A 20,546-nucleotide genomic window follows, 5' to 3' on the forward strand; every position below is an offset into this window, starting at 1 on the left:
TTAAGCAGGGTGCAACTCTGGCTAAAAGTAGGAGAGGGACTTTTCTCCGTATTTCCCTCATATTTGTAAATACAGCCCTGCTCTGCAGGGCTCGGCGCTAGCGGAACATGCAGGAATGCCCACTGGCGTTTGTCAGCTCTCCACACTATCTTTCTTTATACGTGAGGGCTGATTTCCCGCAGACATCATTGTTATGATGGCTCATTTAATCAAACTGTTTAATTGCTCCGGTAATCACTATCATCATCACAGGTACTCAATCATTCATCATTTTGGAGGGGTTTATTGACCTCTGGAGCTCATTCCCTTCGCCTATTAAAATCAGGCCAAATATCTATAACTACTCCTCGAGTCATTTTCTTAAAGTTAAAAAAAAAAAACCAAAAAACCAACAAACCTCTGAAAAGCAACATCATCACCACGAAAAGCAAACCAAACTAAAATCTAACGGAATAATATATTTTCTGCCGTGTATTTTCAAAAGCCGTCAATGTATGAGGCCACATTCACAAGTGGGCACATAATCATTGATAAATTCCACTATTAACGGGATAGTCTGTTTTAGATTTTATGTGCAGGGGACCGTGAACGAGGGTGGGGGGTTGGGGAGGACAAAACTGCAGCAATCGATAGTTTGACCATCGCTCCTCCCCTAAACTTCAAGCATCCCCCATGATTGATGATCCCGGGTAGCTTTGGTAATTGACTGCTCTGAGGTAAGGCATGGTGTAGCTTCAGCGAAGTGATTGGGCGAGAGAAACGCACCAAAATTAACGCGCGTGTGTGTGTGCCTATGTGCTCGGAAAAGTTCATTTGGTACTCGAGGGTGGGGGGGGGGTGCATCATCTCACTTAATTTGCTAAATAACCCCACTGTAATTAGCACTACCATTAGAAGGCATTACCGAGCTAATACTCCAGCATACATTCCTCAAGCGCAACGTCGATAAACGGTAAAGTCCAGCAACACACACACGTAAATACTGCGCTCACCGCCGGATCCGCTCAAAACGAACATGCAAACAGAAATCTACATAACATCTGGATCTCTCCTACAAAAGACTGAGCATGACTTTGTTTTTAAGCCCTTTACAAAGCCTGGCAGCCTAATCGCAAAACTAAAAGGGATTTCCCCCCTCTTCCCTCCGCCTCTCCCCGCCCCCCCCCCTCCTTCAAGACATCCAGAGCGTGTTTGATAGCAGCGATCACTTAATGAAGAGCGGTGCCCAGCACGGTTTGAACGAGGCGTTCTCTTCATGCCCTGGAAAATTAATTTTTAGCGAAGCACCATGAGCGGCCAGCGGGAGGAAGCGCGGCCGGCGGCGCGGCGCGCTGGCGGAGCCGGGCCGGCCGTGCCGGAGCAGCCTCGCTGCCGGGGGCTCAGCAACTTTGCGCGGCCCCCCCGTGCGCTGTAGCTCCCGCTGCCCCCGGGCCCGCGCTCCGCCGCCGGACCGAGCGGCCCCAGCGCCGCCCGCCGCCCGACACCGCGGGTAATCGGAAGGTATTTTGTTGCTCAAATAACCTAGCGCGAACCAACCCGGGGCCGGGCTTCTACCGCACTTTTCTTCTCGCTCTCCGCAGTTTCCCCTGCCTCTCCCCCCCTCTCGCACACACGCACTCTCCCTGTCCTTCCTCCCCTGCCTCCCTCCCTCGCTCCCTCCCTCGCTCCCTCCCTCCCTCCTCCCTCCCTCGCTCCCTCCCTCCCTCCCTCTCGCTCGCACGCTCGCTCGCTCCTTCCTACACGCCGTGCTTCGCTCGGGGCAGGGGCTGCTGCGCGGCTCCCCCCGCGCGGCGCCGCGGCCGCCCCGCCGCCGCGCTGCGCTGCGCATCCCCGGCGCTCGGCCGGCTGCGGCGCCCCGCCGCCCCGCGCCCGCGCCCGCCGCCGCGCCCCGCCGCTCCCGCCGCCGCCGCTCCCCGCCGCCGCTCCCCGCCGCCGCCGCCGCCGCGCTGCAGGACTGGCTATGGCCACCACTACTTCCGGGTTCCGTCACTTCATTCTCCCGCCGATCAGCGCCGCAAAACTGAGCCTCTTCTATAAGGCAGCCGGCAGCCAACCTGCCAACACTTACTGACACTCACTCATCCCAGGGAGTGAGGGAGAGAGCGAGACAAAATACCTGCCGGGAGGAGAAAAAAAAAAAAAAAAAAAAGGAGAGAGGGGGAAGTCCGGGCTTTGCAAACTATTCAATTTTTCTTCGCATCTTTCCCCACCCCCCTTCACAGTACTTTGAAAAAAAAACAAAACAAAACCAAAACCAACAACCCTATAAGCGATCCTAAAAGGCAAAACCCGAGCACGGAGTTACTGGAAGAAGAAACCGGGGTTAAAAAGATTCCTCCTCTCTTCTTCATCATCATCAACCATCATTCATTCACTACCTTGACATTCCCTGGCTTTGATTGACAGCTGGAGTGGCAAAAAGCCATGAGACACGACAGTTTGGTTACATGTGGGTTGCTGACGGGCCGATCGTAACCTTCAGTTTGGGGGCTTGACAATTTTTTTTTTTTTTTTTTTTTTTTTTTTTTTTTTTTTTTTGCGTAGAGAAAGAAAAAAGGAAAAAGAGAGACAGAAAAAGGAAAGAGAAAGAGACAGAAAAAAAGAAGAAAACACAGAAACTCATCGTGGTTCTTGACTGTTTTTTATATATTGTTGTTGTTATTGTTGTTATTATTATTATTATTATTTACCCATATTGGAGGATAGGAGAAGTCTATAAGTGGGTTGCAAAAAAAAAAAAAAAAAAAAAAAAGGAATCTTCTTCACTCTAAATCACTTTCTTTGCTGGACTGGGATATTAAATATACGACACATCCAGGAGTTTATTGGAGCGCAGACTGATGGCGCAAAGGGTAGGTTTAAATCTCCAACACTTACCTATATATAAATCCTCTCTTAAGAGGGGCCTGTCCGATTTGCTCTCCTCTGTTGCTGATGATGATGGCGGCCACTATTAAAAAATAGCAGCAAAAATTATTCGCTGGCTTTTTGTGTGTGTGCATGAGTGTCTCTGTGTGTGTGTCTCTCTGCAATTGTTCCACGCTTTTTTCCTCTCCAGCTTTTTCCCCAGCAGCGCGATTTCCCTGCTCTCTGCCTGCTCAGTAGCACGGGTTTCACAGGGGAAAGCTTACTGCTGCAGCTGCTGCTGCTGCCGCCGCCGCTACTGCTGCTGCCTAGCAAAGACTAAGAAATACATATGTGTGTCTGTGTATATACGAATGTATATATATGTATACACATATAGCTGCTTCTCTTTTTTCTTCCTTTTTTTTTTTTTTTTTTTTTTTTTTTTTTTTTTTTTTTGTCTCTGGCTGTGACAAGGACAAGGGGAATTGCTACTAAATAATGTTTCTGGTAACTTTCAGATTATTTCCCCCTTTATCTCTCCCCCTCCTCCCGATGCACTCTACCTTTCCTCTCTCCTTTCTAGTGTTGATTTATTTATCTAGTTGGTTTTGATTCTGCTTGTTTATTTTTTTTCTTCTTTTCTAATGCAGAGTTACTCTAGTTTCTCTCCTCCGTTTCCTTCCTTTTCATCCCCGTTTCCTCGTTAGGGTTTCTCCTGCCTGTGCTGAAGAGGACCATCTTCCCCCACACACGCAGACAGGCAAACACACTCTCCCCTTTTACCTCTCCTCGCACCCCCACTCCTCCTTCAGCCCTTCCAGCCCCTGTTCCCGGTCCCAGTCGATTTTATTTTGAGCATTTCTCTCTCTGTTGTGGCTGTTCTTGTTTTGTTTTGCTCTGTTTGTGTCTGTCCGGGTGCTTTACTCTCTTCTGACTTTTGTTGTTGTTGTTTGTTTGTTGGGTTTTTTTTTGGTTTGGTTTTTTTTTTTTTGCTTTTGTTTTTTATTATTCCTCCCTCTCTTCTCCTCTTTCTTTTTCTTTCTTCTCTTCCGGCCCGCTTTTTGACAGTACGATGAGCTGCCCCACTACGGCGGGATGGACGGAGTAGGGGTGCCGGCGTCCATGTACGGGGACCCCCACGCCCCCCGGCCGATCCCCCCGGTGCACCACCTCAACCATGGGCCGCCGCTCCACGCCGGACAGCACTACGGCGCCCACGCCCCGCACCCCAATGTCATGCCGGCCAGCATGGGCTCCGCTGTCAACGACGCTCTGAAGCGGGACAAGGATGCGATCTACGGGTAGGTGCCGCGGGCCGCCCGGCGCCAGGGCCCGGCTCGCAGCGCTGGTGCCCGCGGAGCGGCGGGGCAGGAGCGGGGCGGGCGGGCGGCGGCAGCGGAGCCGGGCCCCGGAGCGCGGCGGGGCGGGGGGAGCCGCAGAGCCCGCGGGGAAGCGGCGGCAGGGCAGCCCCCGCTCCGGAGGGACACCCGCGCCTGGCGCTGCTGGAGCCGGCGATCCCGGGACCAGGGCGATCCCAGCCTGACTCGGCTGAGGTGCCAGCACCCACGGGGAACGGGTGCTGGAAAACAGACTTCTTGGGGAGAGAGGCTAGGTTGGAGAGAGGTAGTGTTGCCTTGTCTTTCCATTTTTCTTTATTTATTCGGGTTTTTTAATCTTTTGTGTTTTGGATGGGGGGTCGGGGGGGTCCTTTCTTACCCGTGGGGTTTTTTGTTTTTTTGTTTTTTTCTTTCTTGGAAAGGCCCCACTTAGGAGTTAGAGACTCTCATTGCTCTGGATTTTAGTTGGAGAAGTGTTGTTCTGGTGTTCTCTTCTGTGCCATAATACCACTCTTCCAACTTCGTAAATAAAGAGCTATTTACATCGCGGAAGGTAGTAAGAATAAAAGCGATTCTCTTATGGCAAACAGTTCTTCCCAGAGACAGAAGACATAAATACATTGGGGGCAATGAGCTGAATTTTCTATTTAAGAAAGAAAGAATATGAGGAAAAAGAAACCCATACCCAGCAAAACTCAAGCCTGCACCAGGGCTTTGCTTGAAGGGAATGACACCGATTCCCTTCAGTGCCTTTTGGAAAAAATACTAGCTGATCCTAAAAGAAGAGCTAGTAACATCTGTGACAGAGTGTGGGGCCTTGATCAGACACCAAAAGGGAAAAGAAACAAATGCATGCTTACTACTTAGTACACAGATAATTTTTTTTTTTTCTGACTACACCAACTATGGGAAAATATTTCGCGAAGTGCTCCCTTCCTCCACCCCCTCCCCAGCTCACTTATCTGGACAGATGGTATTTTACTTGGGTGTGCTTCCTAAGCCAGGAAACTTCACCACATTTTTGTTAGCAGGCCCCTTGAAAAATAAAATTACGTATTAAGTAGTTTGCAGTTTGCCTAGCTGTGCTCTCGTTTTAGGTCATAGCTGGAGGGTAGGGATGGGATCTTCCAGGTTTTGCGGTATTTTAAGCTGTGGCAAAAGTGTAACATTCTCAGTTGAGCTGCTGCTGAACGCGTTCGGTGCCTTGTGCGTTTAGAGAGGTCACTTTCGTCCTCGTCGGTGAGGACTGCACGGGGAATGTGATTCAGGCATTGCAATTTCAAAATTAAAAAACAAACAAACAAACAAACAAACAGAACAACAACATCCAACTCACCACTAAACCCAGTATTTTTATTTCAAAATGTGGTTCTCCACTGCTCTGCCCGGGGCATTACTGCGAGACTGCAGAGTGGGGTTGTGCCCGTGTGTCCGTGTCTGTCTGTCCGTGCATTAAAAAAAAAAAAAAAAACCCAAAAAAACTTGTTGATTACAGCTCTTCTTTCCCCCTCTCCCCCACCCCCTCCCCTCTCTTTGTGTGCCACCGCCCGGTAGGCACCCGTTGTTCCCCCTCTTAGCTCTGGTCTTTGAGAAGTGCGAGCTGGCGACCTGCACGCCCCGGGAGCCCGGCGTGGCCGGCGGGGACGTCTGCTCCTCTGACTCCTTCAACGAGGACATCGCCGTCTTCGCTAAACAGGTCCGGCACCTCTCCCCCGCCCCCGACCCTCACCAGCGCTCCCGTCGCCTCCTCAGAGCCTCGACCCGCACGGCCGGGTGTTGGCAGGGGCAGGGACAGCTTTCCCTTCTCTTCTTTTCCCTTCCCTTCCTTTCCCTTTCTTTCCCCTTTCCCCTTTCCCCCGCGCCCCCTCTCCGGCAGGGCGGGGGTGCGCCCTGGTGGCCCGGCTGGCTCTGACCTCCCCCCCGCCCGTGGTCGGCAGCCCCTCCGCGCTGTCGGGCTGGGACTCCCGGGCCTTGCATTCCTGCAGTAGTGACAGGGAAAGGTGGCTGTGCTTTGGAGGCAGAGGGAGTGGGAGGTGGGCAGGGGACCCAAAGGAGAAGGGTCCCGTGGGACCGGCGGCCGGCTCAGTCTCGGACCGGCGAGAGCGGAGAGGGCTCCTCTCCGCACCTCGGTGTCCCGGGGCGTTCAGCTGGATTTTGGTACCGGACAGTTTTGTCAAAGGGATTTTCCCCTTTCGGGAGGTCTGGTTACGGGGGCAAAGACAGAAGCTGTAGTTCACACCGCTTTTCCTTCTTCTCGCAGGTCCGCGCCGAAAAACCACTTTTTTCTTCAAATCCAGAGTTGGACAATTTGGTAAGGCCTGCTGCCCCTTCCAGCGCGCTCCCCCGTGGCCCTTCCCCTCGGGCAGCTGCGGGAAGCGCCCTCCCGCCCCCGGGCCGGGCGGTGCGGGGGCAGCGGGGCCGGGCCGGGCACCGCGCTGCCCGCATGGAGCGGGGCGCCGGCCGGCCGCAGGCTGCCGGCAAGGGGCTTCAAAGAGCTTTATTCTCAGAGCCAGTCAGAGCAGTCTCAAGCCCCAATGCATTGCAAAGCTGAGTTTGAAAGCCACGGGAAGCTAAAAGTGAAGGAAGTAACTGCTTAAGAAGAGAGAGCTGGAGATTTCTAGTGTAATTCTTTTGCTAATGTGAACGATTTCAATATTCAAAGTGCCTAAATCCGCTTGTAAAGAAGATGCCAAACTATTCAAACACACATTCACCCCCCTTCCTTCTGCGGGCGGGGTGGGGGTGGGAGTGTGTGTTTGACTTCTCTGCGGACCCTCAGGGATGAGGGCCGGGGTGCTGAGAGGGGATCGAGCAGAGGAAGAGGTTTTCTCCAAGATCGCAGTAATAAAGCGCTAATCACCGCTCCTGGAATAAATATTATAAAAATCAAGTGTTTAGCTTAAAGTTGATCAGAATTGTTGAAGCGTGACCAATGAGTTAAAATCTGTATAATGACCGCGCGCCTTGACAATCCCCTTCTCCCTCTTTCCCACTCGGGCTCGCGGTTCTGCTCAGCCCCCGTGCTTGTCTCCCACGTAACCCCTGGCTCAAAACTTTCTTGCAGATGATCCAAGCAATACAAGTACTAAGGTTTCATCTTTTGGAATTAGAAAAGGTAAGAGTCAGGAGGTGGGCGGGGGGCACGCCATTCCCTGCCCCTCTCCCCTCCTCCTCACCACCCCCCCACCGCCACCCGGATCCCTTCCTCCCGACTGTTTGGGCTGACTTGTAAACATGGCCAGAGAAGATAGGGGTAATGCATTGTGACACTGTAACCTGTGCCATCAGAGCATGTGACACCCGACAGACATGCCCAGACCGCTTTTTTCCCTTTCTGTGTGTGTGTGTTTGTAATTTCAATATTTACCAATATTAAATATTAAACCCCTTTCATCCTTCTTACCCCTTTCCTCAGTGGAAGCTCTTTTTCCCACTCAGAAATATCATGTTTAACAAAAAGAAATGAAACCACTCGTTCTCCTCTCCGGCTCTGGCAGGCACATTAACCCCAAGCAAGCATTAAATGTTTGGAAGAGGCAGGGGCCCCTGCGAGGCGTGGGCAGGGGCTGTGCCCTGGGACGAGAATGGCGCTTCCCACAACCTCAGCAAGTAGCTTCATTTTACTGCTCTAGGCCATTTAGACCTTTTTTTAGCCCCGGTTTTAACTGATCCCGTCCCGAGTGACTAGTTGTACCTGTCTGGGTTGTGTATGCTCCGGTGATACCACCTGGGTCCAGCTCCCAGTGTTCCGATGTTATCACCAAATCCGATTTTCTTCAGCACACAAGTCAGAGCCCACTATCTCATTCTCTAACTTGTTGCTGCAGCAAGTCTCTAGAGAATAATATGTGCTGCAACAATTTCTCTATTGTTTCCTTGCCTTCAACTATTGTCCCCCTTAATTAGAGTTACTTGTGGAGTATATCAAAGGGTTGTACTTGTTACCAAAAAAAACCCCCAAAAAACAAAAAACCCCTCACCGCAGGAAAAAAAAAAAAAAAAAAGCTGAAATGTCATATTTTGCCATTATTGATTCTAATATTCTTGTTATTATTTTCAGGTTCATGAATTGTGTGATAATTTCTGCCATCGGTACATTAGTTGTTTGAAAGGAAAAATGCCAATAGACCTCGTTATTGATGAAAGGGATGGCAGCTCCAAATCAGACCATGAAGAACTCTCAGGATCTTCCACAAATTTAGCTGATCATGTAAGTTCTTCTGCTTTCTTTATGACACTTTTAAAGTTTTTAACCTGCTTAGAGGATCTGTTTTGGATTTCTTTGTCTTGCTGCTGTTGTCTGTTAGTATTATTACTATCTTAACCTCTTGCAAGCTCGAATCCCATCTTCAAACTTTTTTCTGTCTCACTTTGAAAAGTTATAGAAATGCAAAACGTTCCTTCAGTTTTCCAATGGTTTGTAAAATTCCCTGGTCTGGGCAGCTTGGAGAGCTAACAAACTTCTGGTTTGATGTGGGGATCGGTGCTTTCTTCTGTTCTTTGCCAACTTTGTAATCAATGCATCAATGTAAGGAAACACAGACAAGAAAGTTAGGAAGAAAGTTTGCTGATTTGCTCCCCCCTCCCCTCTTGTGGGGATGACAAGTGATGAGAATTATTGGCAATACTACACTGCATTAAAAAAAGGGGTTAGCACATTAGAGTTTCCAATGCTTTTGCTTTATAGCAACTTATTGTCAGAATATGGACTTATTGCCAAACGCCTGAAGCATCTTCATAATAAAAGACAGTAACCTTGATGAAGCAATTATTAACAATGTATTACAGAAAGTTGGAGAGAATGATGATTGAGTAACCGTAGGTTAGCGGTTGATTTTAACACTTTAGGAGTTGGTGAATTAGTGTAATGTGTGTAGGACTGAGCATTGGTGTGCGTGGTGAGGAGAGTGCCTTTGTTTTTCCGGGTTTTGGAGCAGCTCCTCTGATCCTTCAAAAGATGTAGATGCAGAGAGACTTAGGGATGTGGAGGGAGAGATTGCAGCTGGTACAGCAGAAAAGGGAAGGAATAGCTCTGGTTAAAAAGGGTGGGTGTGAACTCCACTTTATTTATAGGAATGCATCCCTGGGGGCAAAGGGGTTTATACAGTTTTAGATTCAATTGAACTAATAATCTAAATGATAGAGTCTAATATTTTAGTGGTTGAAATATTAATTTAACACCCGGTGTGAAGTTAACCATGCTTTCTGCACAGTCCCCCGCTTTTATTTCCCAGTGTGTTAAGAGTAGCTGGAAGCCCAGAGAGAATGAGCTTTCTAGGAGCTTTTGTTTCCTTTGAAAACATGCAGTTTTTGTGTGTATTTGGTAATTACATTAGACCTGGACTGAAGCTGAATTGGGAGATAAAATAATAATAAATTCTTCTGAATGTCCCCCTTCTGGCGTGGCTTAGTTACGGGAAATATTTTTGGACCCAAGCCTTAGCTTTCATTTTCTCATTTGTATTCAGTAAACATTGCATGACAAGGTTTGTGTTGTGCTTTACATTTTAAATCTATTATTTTGAGAGAAAAAAAATGTATGCAGATCTTCCTTAAACTTTCTCTGCCTATCAGCTGACTCACATGTAGGTAATAAACTCCATGAGGCCTGACACAATTTCAAAAATATTTGTTTCATGGCATTTTACAATACTAAATTCGTGGGCATAAGTATTTTGGGAGAGTACTAGAAAAGAAATTGAAATGAGTGGCAACCTGAAAGATTGTGAGTCACTGTGTAAAATTTAGAGAAACAGAAAAAAAAAAAAAAATCCATGTTTCTCCAGTACAGTTTCTTTACAAGAGTGTGTTTCAAGTGGAAGTGTAGAAATGGAGCATGCTTATGTTTATATTGAAGAGATTAGATAAACTAGCCTGTTTAGGGTTCTGGCAGATGGCAAATGCTCAAGCCAATTTGCAGTGCTCCATTATAATATTTAAATTCACGCCCAGTGATAGGACAGGAGTGGAGGGGGTTAGCATTTTGATAATTTGGTAACTATTATCTTCCCTAAGAAGAATCTCCACTTGCTTTTGTGGCCCCAAAAACAAACTCAAATAAATATGACAACCCATTTATCTTGCACCCGTTAGGGTTTACCACTTCATTGGGTATTATAATTTAAAGCCTTTTATTTCCTGGAGATTTGAGCTATAACATTTTTACTTTAGCCCCCTGCTATTTGTTTTGAAAGGAAGCAATAATTTGTGCAACCAGAACACCAACTGGGAAATGAAGAGTTGTATCACATAGTTACATTTTATTCATGCGTTTTGGGAAATGTGTCTCCTTATTGGATTTTTTTTTTTCCTTTTTGTATATTAGCTTGTTTTCCTGACAAAACTTTAACACCTTTTTATAGCTTAGTCAAACTACCATGTTTTATATTTGCACTGTACAATGTTCCAGCAGAAAGAAATGCATCTTTATCCATAGAAAAGGAAAAGCTTTTAAAAAATGGCTAATATAAACATGCAAGTCTATTAAAAAATGAGCTATCATTTCTGAGCATCTACCTGAAAATGCAGCAGTTCAAGCATGCAAATTTGTCCAATTTGGCTCTCCAGGTTTATTTTCTTTCATTTGCCTTGATATGCATATTTAATATATAGCCTTAGGCTAGATCTCATTTGGTGAAAGTTGGTGTAGGGGTGATGATGAGCCACTTCAGAAGGACAGAGACAGCATGTTGTTTCCTCTGTTTTATGTATTGGCCCACTATTCTGATCCACGGGTCTTCTCCTCATGGTTTTATTTGCACATGAAATACTAGGAGCATTTCAACTGATTGGCTATGAATAATGATAGCCCAAAAGAAGTGTAGGTTAATTTGTTGTGTGCCAAGGTTTCTCTTGTGGAGGTGACAGTTTGTGACAGCTGTTTGACACCCCAAAAATCCATACCCCTCTATTGCTATTAAGTGGTGTAAAGCTACCCTGTGTGTGTTTAATGTGAATGTGAGGGGTGGTAGTAGTGGCAGTGGCAGTGCTGAACTAGGAACTAAGGCAGCTCTCAGCTTTATTGTTTTTCTAGACTTAAAACAGACATGAAGGAAAGTAACAGAAAGAGTTGTAGGATTAGCCAATATTTACCATAAGACTTTAAATGGGGTACTCAAATATTGTATGCTTCTCCTTTCAAAATCTCTGCAATTTATATAACTCAATTGGAAACCAAACCCAAAAACAACAAAGGAATGAACTCTTCAGAGATACACCTGTGCTGTAAAAAGGAGAGAGCTGAAAGTGCTGTACATGTTTGGTAATAAATGTGTTTATTGAATTTTATTTTAGTGCACTATTAACTGTTATGTAATATAGTTCGTGTAAAGGGTCCAGGGACATGGTAGATCAAATGGTGTAGTGCTGGCCACAAGAAGCTGAAACTTTTGTTATTGCTCTGCTGTGTTTAGTAAATATAACAGCCCATAATTAGTGTTTGAATTTTTAACACCCTCAGTTTTTTTTTTATTGCTCTGAGGTATTAGCTGTAGATGGGAAGAAGGTAATTACAGCTATGCCCTGGCTGAACCAGATTAGTTAGGGGGGAAAAAAAGGATAAGAAAAGCGGGAAAAAAACCCTTTGCAGCTGCAGTTCAAGTTGGGTTTCCCAGCACAGACAATTTGTTATTGTTCAACTAAACATACCAGGACCTATCCTGAATTCTGTGCTCAGCCTAAAATGTCTGTTTGTCTGAGATTGTTTGCAGATTTTTTTTTCTTATTTCAAGCTATTTAAATTTGAAAAACATGATGATCATAAAATTTTGAGATTTTAAAACTTTTTTTTTATATAATAACATTTTGTACTTTAATTAAATTTCTTTTGTAGCTGGCCTCACCTGGTGTCATACAATTCTTCCTTTAGCACAAACCTGTTTTGAAGCCTTATAATTCTCCCATAGAAATTTATGGCTGTCCTTCCACTGGCTTTTGTGGGAACAGGATCAGGTCCTCAGTCTTTTGGATATTTGTTAATTTGTTTTTGTAGCTCAGAGGTAATAATACACATATCATTCTTTCTAAAATATCATTAAAACGGACAGAAATATACATACATCTCTTTTATAAAAGAAGACTTTTGACAGATCAGAAATCCAACACCTTAGTCATAGAAGAGAAAGAGTAGTCTGGATATTAAACCTTTCAGCTCTCACATGAGGAGATACTTTAGTTTGTGCTTTTGGATATCCAGACAACTTAATATTTCTTTAGTATTTCTCCTCAGAGAATGGTCTGTGCAAATTCCTGACATTTTGCAGGCAAGAAAAAATAAAAATAGTATAGTACACTAGACATAGTATTACCTGTTCTAGTAATATAATGAAATCTTTAGATAAGATTTCACTGAGTAATGAAGACGTAATTGAGGGCCTGATGCTAGAGTCTGCAGGTATGCCACACTTTTGTGGACTTCAATGGGAGTTTTGATAAACACCCCAATGAGACTAGACACCAAAGATGCCCCTTCTGTCTGTAGGGTGTCAGAAGGAAAAGTAAGTAGCTAACTGCAACAATAATAAGGCAACCTTAGAATGTGCCTTAAGACAGGACATTGTGGTAGGCCCTGCATCTTCTGAAGGGGCAAAGAGCATCAGGAACTTTCCAAGGTCATAGATAGTGTTGTGCAGTCCTGCTTTTTGGTGAGCCAAGGTACACTTCTGTCAACAGCTGAAGTCTCAAATTTGAGTGTTTGAACTTTAAACTCTGTTTCCTCAACCTGAGCCAATAACGTTTTTCAGTATCTATTTGATAACTGTGGTCCCTTTTTGGTTTGAGTTATCAGTCTAGATGAAGTGTAGCCACATAGAATGACATACAAGGACAATTAAAAAAACCCAACACCAACCTGATTTTTCAAGTCTTAGTTCTTTGGTGACAGGTGGATTACATGTCTGATTTCAATCTTAATTAGACAATACAAAACACGCAGCTTTTCACAACGCTGTCGTGTTCTAGGAGACTCAAAAATTGCTCCTGATGCTTTCTTCAAACACAAAACCAAGGGAGAAGAATTAAAACTTATACATACATGCAAAATATCTGAGAGATTATTGCACCTTGTTTTTTGTTTCAATTGTGTAACTCCAGTAGAAAAAAGTAATCATATTAAGTATGCATTTTTGGAAAATAAACCTTAGCAATATCAGAAGTAGTCTCTTTTAGAAAACATACTTATTATGTCAAATTAGAGTTTTTAATGTTTTTTGGTCTTACTGAAAGTTTCTTTAAATAGTAGGCTTATTATTAAATGCACTTGACATGATCTCTAAGATACCATCCTGAACTTTACACACAAAAAACATAGACACAGATGCACACACAGAACACATGTGCATGCACACATAGGTTTCCCTGTCCTGTGTAGTCTATCATATTTTCATATATGGCTGTACCTCCATACAGATCTTTGGGGTATCAGTCACATCTGTCATTTCACTGTGTTTGCACATGTTACTCGTAAGAACAAGGTGAGCAGGATTTGGATTGTGTTTGGGGGGAATAATGCCATCTGTATCAAGTAGTTCAGTTCAGTTTTGTATTTTTGAATTAATTTACCAGACCTTTGAGTCCAACCATATTTAGAAACAATAAGCTTTATAGCCATTGTAGTTTCTTTTATAAAAACTAGTTGTGTTTTGTTTGTTCTTTTAAGATTAATGATTTTGTCAGTTTCATCTGAGAAAATTATGTTGGGGCCTGATCCTGTCAGAGTTGTATACTTGAAACTTCAGTTAAAATATGTGAGTCAAATACTGCTTAGCTTACTCACATGGGTATCAGCTGGTCTGATTGATTTTACTTCTCAGTTATAAATAAGAAACAGATTCCTTATGGTTAATTGAGTCTTTAATATCACCATAAAAAGCAGTATGAGACCAGAATCAGCCCTAGCAGGACTACATACACTCACAAAAGTGAGTGAGCCAGACTTTGCCCAGCAGATATTTTGGATATACAAAGTAAGAATTGCAATTTGTCAGAAGCTTATCGTATATCAAATTTCTCTATTAGAACATCTCTGTTGAAGAAATCCTGTAGTAGCTAAAAACTCTTATGCTTTCCAGCAGATTTTCAGCATCAACAAAAAAGAAGTGTGTCAGATTTGCTTTGTATGCCTTTTGTCCTTTCTGTTGCTCTTTTCTAGATTTAGCAAAATTCAATGGCGGTGCTAAGTCAATTTTTTTTTTTTTTTTTTTTTTTTTTTTTTTACTTTCAAGGGAAAAAACACTGGTAAAATTGTGTTTTCTAGGGAAGGCTGTGTGTGTAAATGAGAAACAGTGGATAGCAGTGGAGTGATCTCCTGTGGCCCTGCTAGTACAAGCTTTCCCCATATTGTCTCCTGCTTTTATATTAATTACAACTTGCATTATCAGCTGTGAGTCTGTAGCCCAGCAAATAGAAAATACTGCCCCTGGAGACATAGCTTCTTGTATCTATTTTCCATCTCCTTCTATTGTGCTCTACTCAGTATTCACTGCTTTTCTCCTAGTAACACTGCTCTTTAACACAATTAGGTAAGAGCAAGAGGAGTACCATATTTGGCTCCCAATTATTAGAACTACTGGGAATAGTTACATGTGTGCTGTTCACTTTCTGTGGTATCTTAGTCATACATGTGTGAAATTTCTATAGTTTGCACATGTACACAAAATAGACAATTGCATTTTTGCAGATACCAGCCACACTCTTCAATGTGTTTCTGCAAAGTGATTACCAAACTTGCAAGAAGAAATGAGAAGTCATGCTAGCAGTTTGTCTAATTTATCTAAAGCTATGTGTTTGGTTTTTTCTTTTCCTTCTTTTTAATTTTTTTTTCAGTGTGATAACCCAATACAGATTTCATTGAAACTAACAGAAAAAATGTAATTAATATTAGTGGGCTTTAGATTAGGATCCCTTCAGGTGCCTCAACTATACTGGTGAAGTTTTCCAGTGAAGCACACTTTAGAGGTGTCATTTGGTAAATTTTTTTTTCTTTGAAGATATGCATAAAGTAAATACTTTTGATTAGTCATTTGGCTAAGAATTTTTTTTTTGAGGGATGTGAGGTTGGAAATGGTCTAGGGCAGAAAAAGATCAGTTCACTGACTCGTACAATAATTTTAGCCCAGACCAAAAGAATGCTGCCTTTTTATGAGTCTGTAAACTCCACCCCTAAAATTGTCTTTTTTTTTAATATTAAAATCTAACTATTTCTCTGCATTTCAAATTCCTTCAACATTCTACCATTGCATTTAGTAAGCATCTTATATTTTCTGTTCTCCAACAAAACTCTGCCAAATAGCTTCCTCACGAAAACCGTGTCACAAGAAATACACTGAGTTCTCAATCAATACAGTTTGTGTTTCTCAAAGCAGATCTACAAACTGAGGTCAAGAGCAGCTCAGCCTGGTAGAGACAGCAAGTGTTTTCAGCTGTGGGAAGTCTCATTCAGTGATCCTATCCAAATTTTTACGGCTTTGTAACAGAAAGGCTGGTCTAGATCTTGAAATATTGTATGATAGGTTTTGGATGACATTCGCCTTAAAACATAGCTGAGCTGTTACCAGTTAATTATTGTAACTTTCATCCATGTGATAAGGAGCTCCTAGAGCAGCCAGCGCAAGAGAGCCCGCAGTACACAAAATTAGCATAACTCACTGTGCTCCCTGAAAAGTTTAGCCTAGGTGAACATGTTGCAATTACTACATTTTCTAAAAGAAGGTTTCCAGCACGATGTTGTTGGAGGGCTAAACTCATGCTATGCTATTGTTTCTTTTCTTTTTCATGTATTTCTTCTAGCTCTTTATCTGATTACCATCCGGCAAACAGCTGACGCTAAGAGGCTGCAGAGGGCTGAAGAGCTCCTGTCTGCTGTTTGCCTTCAGCTTGAAGCTATTTGAGTGGCTTCCTAAGTCAGAGATAAAAAGAGAAGCTCATAGGCACAACTGTGTTTTAATCCAGGCTGTAAAGAAACTTGCACAGTTTTTGCCTTTTATTTCCATCTGAACTTTTTGCTAACCTTATTTTCAAGTTTTTTGTTCTTTTTAATAACACCTCAGCTGCTTCAACTTTCAAGACTTCTCATCTTTCTTTTTGTGTTTCTCTCCACCTGACTCTGAAAAATGATGGTAAAATATGGGGGTTTATTTGTTTTTCTTTTTTCCTTTTTCTTTTTTCTTTTTTTTTATTTTGTGTTTTGTTTTTTGTTTGTTTATTTTTTTTTTTTTAAGATGAAACCATGGGGAATAACAGTATTAATTAGAGAAAATTAACAGAATAACCTCAGTGAATATAAAATACTACTGTTTGGTGTCAGTTTTTTTCTGTTGTAGTTCTGTGTGAGGAGAAGTAGATCAGTTTTCTAGGTTTTGGAGGGACTGTTTCTTTGGTGCCATAAGTATTGTTGTACTATGTGCTGTGCTGACAGGTTAGGCAAATTTCAGATCCCGACCTGTCTTCTGATTTTACTTATGTCTTCCTGTCATGGAACCACATATGTGGGTGTATATGTGTGTCTGTCTTTGTGAGGTGAAGGGGATTTGGATCCTTCTTACCCTTTGGTCACCTGAGACTTCACAGGGAACCTTTTGAAGTCCTGGGCTCTTTCCTTTGTCTCTGCTGCGATCCAGGTCGAGCCCGTCAGATTTATGTTGCTGGGTATCGTAGCAAGCCGTCACTTGGCAGTTCTACTCTGTGTTGCTATACAGCATGTGGTACTAATCAGTGCTAGAAGATTACTTTGAGATGTTTCAATATAGATTTTGGGACTTGGTCCCAATCACATTTACACTGTATTTTACAAAGGGTAAATCAGTTGATTATGTTGAACTTATTCCTATTACACATTGATGTAGATAGGGTCAGAATCAGCGCTGGTCAAAGAGTTTATCCAACTTGTCACTTTATGCTTTCAGCTTTTCCTCATCTTTTAATAGTCTAGTGTTATTTCACAATGTAGATTTAAACCACAATCAAACCTAAGAAGCAATTTTTTTTGGGGGGGGGGGGGGAGATTTGTTGTTTGTTTTGTTGTTGAATTATTATAATGTGCTCGATTTAAGTTGTCGCATGCAGGTGACAAGTAATGCAGGTCCAACCTCTACTCTGATCTGTTTCATGTGTTCTTGCTCTCCTTTTCTGCCAGAGGAAATTCCATCTCTTGCCTGCCTTCATGTGGTGCTGATAAAGCTCTTCCTGTACAGTAGAATTCCTGTTTTCCTTTAAGCAACAGCAGGGTATTGGGAATGATCAGGAAAGGGGAGGAGGACAGGAGGAGAATACACTCAACAAAGTAGCACTAAACTTTAAGTTTTCCTCACTTATGTTTTCAAATAGCAGCTCCTCTCTCCAGGAAAGCCAATACCCAATAAATTAGAAAGTATATGTGAATTATGTGACTTAAGTGCAGTAGTTCAGCTCTTACTTAGCCAAGTTTTGCAAGTCTGTCTTCTGCATTCCCTTTTGTAGTGTTTTATGCATAGTAATGTAGAAAGAATTACATAAAAATCCCTATACGTGTTTTTTTATATAATCACCTGGTGGTTGTTCTTGACAATTCTTGTAAGCGAACTGTTAGAGTGATAAATCTAGAAAGTCTTTTCAAATGTGTCATATCAAGGTGGTGGCTGGGGAAGAAGCATCTTTCCTGGAATATAATGTCTTTCAGAGAAAGCTTGCTTGTGAGTTGCTTCTCACAACTTTGACTTTGTTGGAAGCCTTTCCAGCATTTAAATGGGTGACAGAGAGGTTAGGGAGTGAGGACACACTCTTCTCCCATCTGTATTCTCCTGTACTTCTTGAAAAATTTCCCTCCTCTTCTCCCCTCGCCGCTGTAGTCAGTCTGGAAAAATGAAGTGTGGGGAGATAGTTTGCATACCAACTATCCTGATCCTAATGAGAACACAGAGTATCATAAACTATGTAGGTAGATACCCTTCCCTCCTCTGCCCCCCACTACCCTGTAGAACTCCTTAAGAAACTAAACTTATGGTTTTTTTTGTCTGTTCTGAAATATTGTTTTCCAGTACTATTCAAACAATTAAATCCAGACAACTCTGTAGAAAGTTTAAAAAAGAAAAAAAATCTGTCCTGTGTTTTAACACGTAAATCTTTGTATCTCTTCTGCTTGCCTTTGCTGAAGAATTATTACACTGTGATAGAGCATAGGTGCTTGGCACATTTCACAAATGCTAATGTGTATACTTTCCTCCCCTTCCTCCCCTCTTCTCCCGGTTTGCTTTCTGTTCTTCATTTGCTATTGGAATGGGAACCGTGGAAAAAATTCCTTGGCACTCTGACACCAGAATCCTTCATCTTGGAGAGACCACGATGATGCAACCTCAACGCACTCAGCAGGCACACCAGGGCCCTCCAGCGGGGGCCACGCTTCCCAGAGCGGAGACAACAGCAGCGAGCAAGGTAAAAGGTCAAACTTTTCCCTCCACAAAGTAGGCATGACTAAAATAACTCCAGCTTTTTTCATGATATCAGTACATCTGCCTTAGAGTAAACATGGAGTGGCAGACTTGCAGTATAATCAGCTGTAAGTTAGGGAGACGGTATTTCCTTTTCCTAACCCACTTAGCTGCATTTTATTATTATTTCAAAGCGAAATATCTAATCTTCAAACAAGCTTTGTAATAACAATTGATTAGTTCTGCCAATTCCTTTACAAATTTGGTTATCTACAGTTTATTTTTGTGTGGTGTAAGTAAATATAATGACAGACATACTCTCCAGCTGCGGTGCAGTTGTTTGAGTTGGGTTAAAGATGGAGAGTTTAACCTGTAGTTTTATCTGAGAAAGAGACTTCTTTGTGAAGTTATGAAGCTGTTAAATTATATAAAATAGAAGCAAACCCTGAATTAGACAGAAAAATGTTTCTTGAAATGTTTGCTTGTACAGATTTGTTTCTGCTTCTGAAAATGTGAATTCTGAATGGTAAATAGAGATACACCTGAACTGCAAAATGTCTTCTGTATCTGTATACAGTGAAACTTTCTCAAGGTTCAGGAGGTTTGATTATTATTTCAGTATTTTTTGTTTTATTTCCTACTGCACTGCACCTTATGTGTGGTCATCTGCATCCATGCTGAGTGAGTGTCAAAGGCTGTCATTCTGTTATGATAGTGTTTTACACATGCTCATTAGAAGAATAAGTGGCTCCAGAAGGTGTAAGAGTCAAGCCTCCAGTGCTAAACGCTGGGTAAAGATGGCCTGTTGTCATTCTTGGATCATGACTCAAGAGTAGATTTTTTCTTCTTTTAAAACTTTTTTGATTTTTCTAGTCCAGAGTTTAAGGTGGACTCCATTCTTGCTTTTCTTTGAAAACATGGTTAACTTCTGCAGTGAGAGAGAGACATTACCTCTTTAAGGTCTTATGATCTGGTCTCACTATGAGATGTTTCTCCTACACCTGCAGTATTTTGCCTGTCTTTTTCCCCACATGCCCAGCAGAGCCAATTGACAGGGCTAACATCCAACTAGCCTTGCAGGATCCCAAAACTGGAGAAGGGAGAAGCCTTCAGGGCTAGAGTTGCTTTGACTATTCTCATGCTGCAGACTGCTCCCCTCCATGATATTTGCCATGCTTAGACAGCAGAAGAGATAAGTGATTTCATGTCTCTCACATGGCCCACTGCTTGGCACAGAGCTATTTCCCCTCATCTGCCTGATGATCTTGTGCTGTACCCATTGCAATTCTAGGAACTTGAAAAGTTTGTTTCTGGTACAGTGGTTTGGTTTTGTCTCCTATTTGTAAGAATTGTTTATACATTTGTAATCTTATTGCTGATAGAAAGCAGCCATGGCATAGGGCGTGATCCAACTCCAAAATGAGTCACAAGGATTTTTTGCTATGGGATTAAATTGGAGCTGTACAAGACCCAGCATGAACTACTGCAGCTTCAACATCTAATGACAGGGAGAGTTTGACTGCTACAGAGCATATTGGCTGGCCATGGGCCTCACTGTTGATCAAATGTTTAATGGTAAATTGTAGATAAAGTGCTTGGTGTAGCAGATGATTTGCCTGCTTAAAAATGATTCCTCGGATTGGTCTGCCATCTTCATTCCACCCCTAGGGAGGAAGTTTCCCCACACCTGTGTCACCACCCAGGAACCCCTCAGAAATTACAAAAGTTCCTTCACTGAGCCATGCTTGATATAAAGAAATCCCTTGTATCTGTATCCAGGGATCTTGCATTTCATAGTCTCTGATCCCTTGTCGTGTAACTTTGGGTGCTTGGGAAATATTGCTAAGCATTAGAAAGAGCAGTTGATGATGATTACTACACCAACTTTCCTTTGGAAACAGGCTTCTGCCCATATATATGATTTCAACAAACCTGTTATTCATTTCTGCAGGAGAGGAACAAC

General features: G+C 43.1%; 1 protein-coding gene across 15 annotated transcripts in view; it reads left to right on the top strand.

Annotated features, from left to right (window-relative positions):
- The first annotated feature begins 1,172 nt into the window (after positions 1-1,172).
- MEIS2 (Meis homeobox 2) overlaps positions 1,173-20,546 on the top strand; it is a 171,775-nt gene continuing 152,401 nt past the window's right edge. For 2 of the 15 annotated variants that reach the window (XR_013774603.1, XM_079308683.1), the window contains exons 1-7: positions 1,748-2,852; positions 3,916-4,148; positions 5,739-5,880; positions 6,445-6,495; positions 7,249-7,299; positions 8,245-8,394; positions 18,473-18,587. Coding sequence is in view for 14 of the 15 variants with exons in the window: in XM_079308683.1 (XP_079164809.1) it covers positions 2,841-2,852; positions 3,916-4,148; positions 5,739-5,880; positions 6,445-6,495; positions 7,249-7,299; positions 8,245-8,394; positions 18,473-18,587 (754 nt within the window). In the remaining variant the exon portion in view is untranslated. Of the gene's footprint in view, positions 1,501-1,746; positions 2,853-2,913; positions 3,355-3,915; positions 4,149-5,738; positions 5,881-6,444; positions 6,496-7,248; positions 7,300-8,244; positions 8,395-18,472; positions 18,588-20,546 lie in introns of those variants that run through there. The other 13 variants (XM_079308679.1, XM_079308677.1, XM_079308687.1 and 10 more) reach the window with 11 other exon arrangements.

This window comes from Erithacus rubecula (assembly GCF_903797595.1).
Source record: "Erithacus rubecula genome assembly, chromosome: 6".
In the NCBI taxonomy this organism is placed as follows: Eukaryota; Metazoa; Chordata; class Aves; order Passeriformes; family Muscicapidae; genus Erithacus; species Erithacus rubecula.